The sequence below is a fragment of the Poecilia reticulata genome, linkage group LG21 (assembly GCF_000633615.1).
Source record: "Poecilia reticulata strain Guanapo linkage group LG21, Guppy_female_1.0+MT, whole genome shotgun sequence".
Lineage (NCBI taxonomy): Eukaryota > Metazoa > Chordata > Actinopteri > Cyprinodontiformes > Poeciliidae > Poecilia > Poecilia reticulata.
The window spans coordinates 21,233,357-21,242,734 of record NC_024351.1 but is presented as its reverse complement, the minus strand read 5'-3'; the positions used below and the strand labels follow the sequence as shown (position 1 = coordinate 21,242,734).

The 9,378-nt window shown below is 39.1% G+C and overlaps 1 protein-coding gene across 1 annotated transcript in view; it reads left to right on the top strand.

Annotated features, from left to right (window-relative positions):
* Nucleotides 1–9,378, top strand: part of elp3 (elongator acetyltransferase complex subunit 3) — a 22,783-nt gene that overhangs the window by 823 nt on the left and 12,582 nt on the right. Inside the window, exons 3-9 of the mRNA XM_008398152.2 lie at nucleotides 185–323; nucleotides 642–712; nucleotides 888–951; nucleotides 1,049–1,117; nucleotides 2,397–2,551; nucleotides 7,083–7,244; nucleotides 7,346–7,472. Coding sequence (XP_008396374.1) covers nucleotides 185–323; nucleotides 642–712; nucleotides 888–951; nucleotides 1,049–1,117; nucleotides 2,397–2,551; nucleotides 7,083–7,244; nucleotides 7,346–7,472 — 787 coding nt within the window. The remainder of the gene's footprint in view (nucleotides 1–184; nucleotides 324–641; nucleotides 713–887; nucleotides 952–1,048; nucleotides 1,118–2,396; nucleotides 2,552–7,082; nucleotides 7,245–7,345; nucleotides 7,473–9,378) is intronic.

Genomic DNA, 9,378 nt, shown 5'->3' with positions numbered 1-9,378 from the left:
AATTAACCAGTGACTCTACTTTATAATATAACAGTTTAAAGCATCCACCCCAGCATTACCAATACTTTTGCATAACAAAAGTATTGGTAATAAAAAAAACAATAATAAATTAGGCTGAATTTTTTGGAATACCTTGTCCATTACCTTGTTTTAAGATGTACTGACTCACGTTTTCCTCTCTCAGGGTGAAGACAAAGACCTCAGCGAAGTACGGACTCGAAGCCCAGCCACGGCTGGTTGACATCATCGCGGCGGTTCCGCCACAGTACCGCCGGGTTCTGGTGCCCAAGCTGAAAGCCAAACCCATCCGAACCGCCAGCGGGGTGAGTAGCCCCAACTTTCTTCTCAGCTCTCCATTTAGCTCTTGGTAGAGTTCTCCAAGTGTCCTCATGCCTTCTAACAAAATACATAAAATTAGTTTTCTGAACGCAATAAAAGAGGTCAGATGTGTCATTCAGATAATTACCAATCAATTACAACATGAAGAACATCTTAAAAGAAGTTAAATTGACCTCAGCAAAAACCCAGAACCTCACCAGTAGACTTGTGCACAAAAACTGTGGGTTAATATTAGCATCTAAAGCTTCTTTGTTAATTGAAAAAAAATAGCTAAATCTTCAGCACCTTTGTCTCTGTTGCAGATTGCGGTTGTGGCTGTGATGTGCAAACCACATAGATGTCCTCACATCAGCTTTACGGGAAACATCTGTGTGTAAGTATTACTCTTAATTTTTATTGAATAAATTCTCTGTTTTAGACTTCATGTTGTTGTAAAACAACAAAACAGACTTTTAGAAAGCTTCAGGTGTCTTGAAGGGCTTTTTGCCTGCTATTCAGTCCCCTAATGTTACATTTCTTCATATTTTATGTCTTTTTGTTTTTGACAGCTACTGTCCAGGGGGACCAGACTCTGATTTTGAATACTCCACACAGTCGTACACCGGCTACGAGGTGAGGCTCTTATAGTCCATCTGTTTTCCCAGTGATTCTATGATTTAATATGTGAACAAAAAACCATTTAAATGTGTTTGTTTGTTTTTTTTAAAAGCCAACATCTATGAGGGCGATCCGAGCTCGCTATGACCCCTTTCTACAGACCAGACACCGAGTGGAGCAGGTCAGAGACTCCCAGCTCTCTATATAAATAGTATTTCATAAATATTTACACCCTTTGAATTCCTCATGTCATAACCACAAATTTTTATGTATTTTATTGGGTTTTTACACACAAAGTAGTGCATCGTAGTGAAGTAGAAGGAAAACATAGAGGATGAAAGATGGTTTTCTTTACTCTGATGCCCCTAAATAACTGAACTGTAGAACCAGCAGCTGGAACAAATCCACCTCAGTACGGATATTAACACATGTGGTCATTGATGATAGATTTTGCAGACGCTAATTAAGGGTCACAGCTTTCGTCGCCTCTGCGTGACCTCAATTACAGGAATGTATAAATGAATGGTCCCAATTTCTCTTGTGCATCAGAGCAGAACGATTCATTTTCTGCTGATGATCTACTGATGCTGCTCTTATGTGAAATCAAGTCGCTTGTGCAGCTTTTAACTCAACTACATGTGGGCTGGGTTTCAAGTTTTGATTTCATACCTTTTCTTTTCTGATGGAAACACAACGCTATCTGCTAGGAGAGAACAGATACATCGGCCCAGATTTCCTTCATTTTGGAAGATTGGCTGATGCTTGAATGTAAAACCGATCTTTTCCACCAATTAATTCAGTGCAGTCATGCAGATCGTGTCTGGATGAACACGGTTAACAGTCATCCACCTGTTGCCAGTTTAGCAACTATTGTTATATTTTGCAATTTTTCAGATAAAAAAAAATCGTAATTCGCACATTAATCTTTTTAAAAATTGGTGATCAGCCAGGAAATTGAAATCAGTGCACCCTAACCAGCTGTCACTGTTGAGGGAAAAATAAAGTTTTTTTTTTGTTAAAACTTGATTTTTTTTTAACAAATGCTTTAGAAAGCACAATTTTATTTGTTTTTCTCTTATTGCAAACGTATTACATAAATGACTGTTTAACTTTATAATGCTCAAAACTTGTAAAATCCAGCTAAAACTGATGGCCAGTTTTTACCAAATCTAAAATCTTCAGTCAGGTTTAGGGCTTTCAGCTGAGAAATCATCATCACACAAACAAATTATATCAATTTAAAATGGAGTAAAATAATTTTTTAAACTCACAAAGCGGGAAAATGATGAAATTATGTTGCTCTTCTAAAACAAACATAGCAGGAAAAATATAAAATTAATATGAATCGGTTTATTGCTGTAACTACCTATTGCAAACTTGAAGGACAACAGTTATTTTGGGTTAAAGTTTACTTTATTTCTCACCTTGTTACAACTGATTTCATTGCTTGCTGTCTGCAGCTGAAGCAGCTGGGCCACAGTGTGGACAAGGTAGAGTTTATCGTGATGGGTGGCACCTTCATGGCCCTGCCTGAGGAGTACAGAGACTACTTCATCAGGAACCTCCATGACGCCCTGTCAGGTCACACTTCCAACAACGTGGCGGAGGCCGTCAGGTACAAACTGCTCCTGAGCGCCGCAGCATTTAATCTGTCTTCTAGATTTCTCTATAAAGGGGCAGTATGATGTCAAATAGATGTTTTTGAGCTTTACATCATGTCGTAATGTTATACTCTCATCAAAAATATACCTGGAGTGTTGCCTTGATTCTTTCATGTATGTTTGAGAAATCCTGTAGTCTCCATGGAAACCATTCAGTCGAGCAAAACACCTCGTTGGACCTAACTCCGCCTTCGAGACGCAGCTCCTCCTCTGAGCTGCGTCTCGAAGGCGGAGGCTCCAGTTTCTGAGCTTTCACCTCACAGAGCAGTCCTCCGCTGCAACTCCCCCACTTAGCTCCTTCAGACTAGTCAGCAGCAATTAGACAAAACCTAGTAGAACTGAGCATCTGCTGAGCTCATTATAGGAGCTACTTCTCAGTGCAACGCTGGTAAAATCATTATGAAAGGGTTAATAGAGGAGCCATGCTGTGATGACTTCCTGAAGGCAGAGTTTCAGAAAGAACAGTAGTTTCTTAAAGAGACAGCGGCCCAATTTCATGACATTTAAATTACAAAGTAAAATTTCCTTTAAGTCATATTTGATATATACAATACAGTTAGTTGATTGTGCTATAAAATGGCACCATGCTTCTAGAAAATGAATAGTGCTGTTCCTTTAAAGGTCGTTAATACAAGTTATACATGCGTAGCATAAAACAATGTGGGGTGCTTTTTCTTCTGAGGAGGAATAACTGTAAAACAGGGTTGTTCTAATTTAGAACAAAGATATCACATAGTGGACATTGTAAGCTCCCTTTAGCATGTTATATTAGCAATTAGAGTTTAGCATTACTGAAAAAATCAGTCTCTTTGTACATATGTTTTATTAATATCTGAGGATGTGCACTACTGTTTCACAAAGATCCAATTGAGATAGATCTGCTAACACTTATTAGCCACCCATTAGCTTTATGACAGCATGTAGTTCTACATAGAACACAAATGTTCCCTACGGTGTGTGTGCATTTGTCTCTCATCTTATGCTTACAAATCCAGCTTTTTAAAATATGTGATAATAACCTGCAAAGATATCTTAAAGCAAAATACAGGGGTGCCTTAAATTCTCCTTTGAGAGTTCCTTCTTTTCTACTTTTAAGTTTAGGATGAATTGTTCAGTCAATATTTTCTTGACAGTTTATAAAGAGTGTCTGTATGTACCAACTGGGCCACTAGAGGGTGCTGTTTTACTATACATTATTCCCTACAACGTAGAAGCCCCGTATCTCGTTGGGTGTTACAGCTCAACTTTGAGGCAAAAATATATAGAAAATAACTTGCATGTAATTTGAATGTAATAATTTGTTCTGCTGGTACACAATATCAAGAATGAAATAAATCAGCAATGAGTTTAGACATCTGTGCACAAATGCATTATCTTGATTTACAAAGAGAAAATGTGCACAAGTGGAAAACATTGAATATGTATGCCAATCTTCAAAGTAGTAACTTTTCCCATCTATTCATCCCTTAGTTAAAGCATGCAATGCTTTAACTTAGAGAATTTGGGGAAAGAAAAAAAAACAAAAACTTATTTTTTGGCTTTTCATTTTCTGCAAGACACAATTATCAAAATGACAAGAAATAAAAGATTGAAATTAGGGATGTCCCAGTTTGAAAATTCAGCCCAATATTGATACTCGGTCGCTGCTGTTCTGGCTGCTAACAAATATTTACCACCCTAGTTTCACTTAATGGACCAATACCAATACATCGACAAAGCACTAACCGATATCGATGTTGATGCCAATATATCGTGCATCCCTACTTAACATTTTTCGCTTTCTGAAATTAGAGACAAAACTCTTGAACTTATTCCAGATTTTCAAACTTGTTCAGATGTAACTGTAGATAGTTTTAGTGAAAAAAACTTAGACATGATGATGATAGCAAACAGAAAAAATAGAGGGTACAATGCGTGTTAAGAACCCACAACATCGGAAGAAAATGTTCCTTAAAATTGCAATGATGATACTTTTTACAAAATATAATATTCTCCCAAAAATTGTTGCAGCATTTTTTTATTTATTTATTTTTTACAGCCATGTGACCCAGACACCTTCCAATAGGGGTGGGCAATATGGACTTAAAGTTTTAACATAATATTTTATAGCACTATTGGGATAATGATAAAAGAAACTATTTATTCTTTTTTTCTGTAACTTCAAGTGATTGAATGGCATAGTAATCATAGCTACACAATACAAATACTGCTCTGAAAAAAAGTTGTAATACGCTTCTTTTGGACACCAGTCACATAAAGAATCTGCTCACAGTATCTGCATTTAATCATATTTTCACATTTATTGTCACTTTCTTGCTGAAAACAAATTATAAACTTAACAATCCCAACAATACATACAGTTTCAGGGGGGATTTTAAACATCATTGAATAAAATGTATTGCGAGAACAATATATTTCAGTTATTATCATAAGAAGTGTATCACGTGATAAACGATGATAAACAATGTGATAAATGCCCACCGCTACCTTCCAGTAATTGAGTCGACATATTCTGGTGTCAAACATCAGGCCGTCTGGCTAACAGCTGAAGGGTGGGCTACATCTGGTCACACTAGCAAGGAAACAATTTTGTAAAGACGATAAAGGCAGAATTTGTTAATGATGATGTATGAGAACCAAAATGAGTTAGACCTCAATGTATCATTTGTTTTGTTTGGATGCATAACTTTATAGTGTCACTTCTGGTAGTTACACTGTATACCTTTGAATCACACCTCTGTTTGATTCAATGCACCATGGTTGATCCTGGAAGAGCCCAAAGGAGTCCATCTCTTGAATGAAGCCATTGATAACACTGTAGGCAGAGAGAAGTGAAGCCACTCGTCTCTTAGTTCAATCGATTCCTCTCTAGCTGAGTCAGGGGAGAACTTCGAGTGAAATCAGACACGCTTCTGCTCAGTATGGATGGACTGCAACTTTCAAGTGGTGGTTAATTGAAGTGACTGGGCTTTTACTAACTGGTTTGTCAAAAGGAGACGTTTCCTTTCCTAAAGCCTAATAAGACTAAGAAGCCTGGTTTACGCGAGCGTCTTTCGTTGCGTCTGTCATCGAGTGTGTGAGCAATCTCACAGGTGTGTGCCTTAATTCACCCCAGTCCGCAGTCGTCACGCTTTGTTAAGACACTATGATTGCCGTAATTGTGGGGAGCGCTTGCTAGGTTCGGATAAGACTGGGCACGGCTGAAAAGCGCTCCAGCTTTCGGCTGCTGGTGTGTGATAATTGCAATGTTTGTGCATCGAAGAACCGCGCGGCCGCGACTCTCACTCATGCTGCCTCTTGATCTGATAGAAGCGGTGAGGTACCTGGAGATAATCGCCTGAGATAATAGACTTTTTATTGATTCATCTCCCACAATCTGATCATCCTCTGTGGAGCATAAACTCTTGTAATTAGAGTAAATCAGCCAGCAGACTGTAAAAGATGGACATTTACTGCCAGTAGATCCAAAATCAGGCGGAATAGGTGCTGGTGTGAGGGGAGCTAATGGTCATTAGAGCAGCTGGAGCGGAGAAAATGACAACTATCTCGTGTGCTGAAATGACGCAGCTCTTGTTGTTTTGGTGATTTTGATCAGTGAGTGTAATAACTCTGAAAGTGGTATACCAGTCAGATTCAGGCTAAATGAAGCTGAGAAGACATTGGTCTTCAGATTACATTTAAAAAGGACAGCAAAACAAGCCGGTTCATTGTCGTTTCCACCCACTGTCTGAAAGGTTCAGTTTTTATTCATCAGCGATAGATTTATGTTCAGAGATGGTGTGTGTACACACAGGTTTTCATCGGGAAAACTGGAAACACAGAGTGCAGGGACCCAAAGACAAGACAATCCCATATTCAATTGGAGAGAACCAGCATCAGACAGAAGATAACTTGTGCCTAGTACTCCATTGGGAGTCCCGTTGAAAAGGGCGTGGCTTTAACTGGTTCTTCCTCAGTTTGCTAGAACCAAACAAAACATTAACTGGCTGGAGTGAGACTAGACAATAGAGAAGGGGCCTTGGACTACTGGGCAAACTGTGAAAACTGTCGGCATCATGGTTCATTGATGATACTATTGGTTTTCCGACCATAAATTGATTAATGACTTCCAGTATTTGTCAAAAATATCAGCACCTAATAACGTTTTTCAGTAACAACACTGGAAACGATGTCCTGTGTAGCTTTTAAAGTTGGGTCTTTCATCTTTCTAGCATTAATGTTTCTTTAATGTGAGGTTAGTGTTAACTATCTGGGTGATGAGCCGTTTCAATTTACAGCACGCAAATTGATGTTGCTAAATGATGCCTCCAATATATCCTCCGTTCTCTTCCGGCCCTCAAATATTTATTCTCATTGGCACCAAATCGTCAAATTAAAAAGTCATTACAGGAAGAGAGACGTTTAGCAAAATAATCCCAAGACGCACCGCGGGAGWACCGAACCCAACCCGGGTTGACTCGAGCAGCGCCCTCTCTCTCGCTGCAGGTACTCTGAGCGCAGCAACACCAAGTGTGTGGGAATCACCATAGAGACGCGGCCGGACTACTGCCTGAAGCGCCACCTCAGCGACATGCTGAGCTACGGCTGCACCCGGCTGGAGATCGGCGTGCAGAGTGTTTACGAAGACGTGGCCAGAGACACCAACAGGTTAGTATGTCTGCCAGGGAAAACAGAACATTTGTTTTTATTTTAGTAAAATAATCCCAATCCCGTCTCTACATTTCATCTTTTCCATATTTTTTTTCCAGAGGCCACACAGTGCGAGCTGTGTGTGAGTCTTTCCAGCTGGCAAAGGATGCTGGGTTTAAAGTTGTTGCACACATGATGCCAGATCTGCCCAATGTTGGCATGGAGAGGGACGTGGAGCAGTTTATAGTAAGCACCTATTCATTTTAAAAGGGCAGTTTTATGTAACAGCAACATTTTTGAGCTTTATATCATATTATAATGTTATACCTGGAGTGTTGCCTTGATTCTTTAATGCATGTTTGAGAAAACCTTTAATCTCCATCGCAACCATTCAGCTGTGCGAAATGCCTGGATGGACCTAGCTCCGCCATCGAGGACAACGCTCCTCCTCAGAGCTGCAGTTTCCACGCTCCAGGCTTTTTAGCCCCCCAAAAAGATTTTCTAGGAAGGCGCTATGTTTAGCTCCATGTATCTTCCCATTAACTCTTTTTCAAGATACACACCCCACAGCATGAAGCTGCCACTGATGTGTTTCACGGAGAGGTGGTGTATTCAGGGTGATTTGACTGGAGTTGGCTTTAACAGTTAAAATTCAAAACTGTCAATCAAAGCAGTTGGTGAAACTTGTGTTTTTGATTCAACGTGGTCAATTAGAGCAAAAGATTTTATTTGACATTAAACAGAAAGAGATGTTACTGAGGGTTAGGGAATGAGATAATTATCCTCATAAATCTTAGTGCTGATAAGTTCCAAACACTGAAATGTGTAAAGGAAAAGAAGAATAAGGTTGTATTTTTGTGGCAGTATTACACACACAAAAAATCTAAATTTCTTTTGTTGTAGTTGTTTTTACAATCCCGGTTAATATCATGCTGCCACTGGAGACTTCTCAAGTTATTCTGTACAGATTGTGGCTGCTTTTCCATAAATGAATGTGTTGGATGTCCTTTCAAACTACAGAAGTCAGATTTAATGATGGAGGCATTCTTGCAGTTTTGGCAGCAACCACCTAACAAGGACATAAAGGAGAGCAGACCTATTAAACTGTCTGACAGTATATACTTTACTGCATGTTGGACTAAAATCCACTAATGAACTCCGGCTTACTGGTCTTAATGCACCGTATATCCAGCAATGACTAATATGTTCTAAAAAGGTTGTGAATACTTAGCTTTTTTTTTTCTAGTGTTTTTCTATTGAAGCAAATAAAGGCCATGAATATGACGACATATGGCAGTGAGAAGCTGAGGACAGACTGTTTGTCCACTGCTGGGATCACTGTTACTCCCACCTCTGGTAAAAGAAAAATAGGCATGTTTTTCTTTGGCCAGAGAACAAATTAATGTAAAAATATAATTTTTGACAACTTTGTCAGTTCCCAAGCTCATTGGCACCCGTGGGTTGCTTAAATTTTTTATAGTACTGAATGTCTCTCCCCGCAAGCAATAGTCATAGGCAACATGCAAAATATACATAAAGAAATCCAGACTTCTAAAAAAAAATACTATGTAGTGGCATTTTATTCAAGCTGCAGTATATAACTTTAATAAAAAAAAATGGGGAAGAAACAACTTATCATTACAGGAAAACCGTTTATCTGCCATCATTGGTAGCTATGCTAACCAGACTGAGCATTCACAACAGGCTATGCTGGCTGCAGCATTTCACAGACCGAGGGGAAGGAGAACAAGCAGCCACATGAGATTGTGATTGACAGCACTAAAACTCTCCTCCTGCCTCTGATTGGTTGTTTCTTCTAGGCAGAGGAAATTGATTTTTCACAGATTATCTTTCATTCCACAGTATAATGGCAGTTTTAACAAATATGTAAAAAATATATTTTTTAAAAAGTTACATACTACAGCTTTAATTTCACTTGGGAGCAAGAAAAAGGGGGAAAAAAATTGCGCAGCGCCCCCTGTTGGTCAGGGGCCCTTGGAATTCTCCTAACTTTTTCCCCCTATACGGGACTGAGATGGACGTAGAGCAACAATAGTGCCCCAAAAAGTCTCCTTAGGGGTGGCCAGACCAGGCCTGTAAAACTTTTTAGGGTGACACAAGTAAAAAATAAACATAAAAAAAATATTTTAAA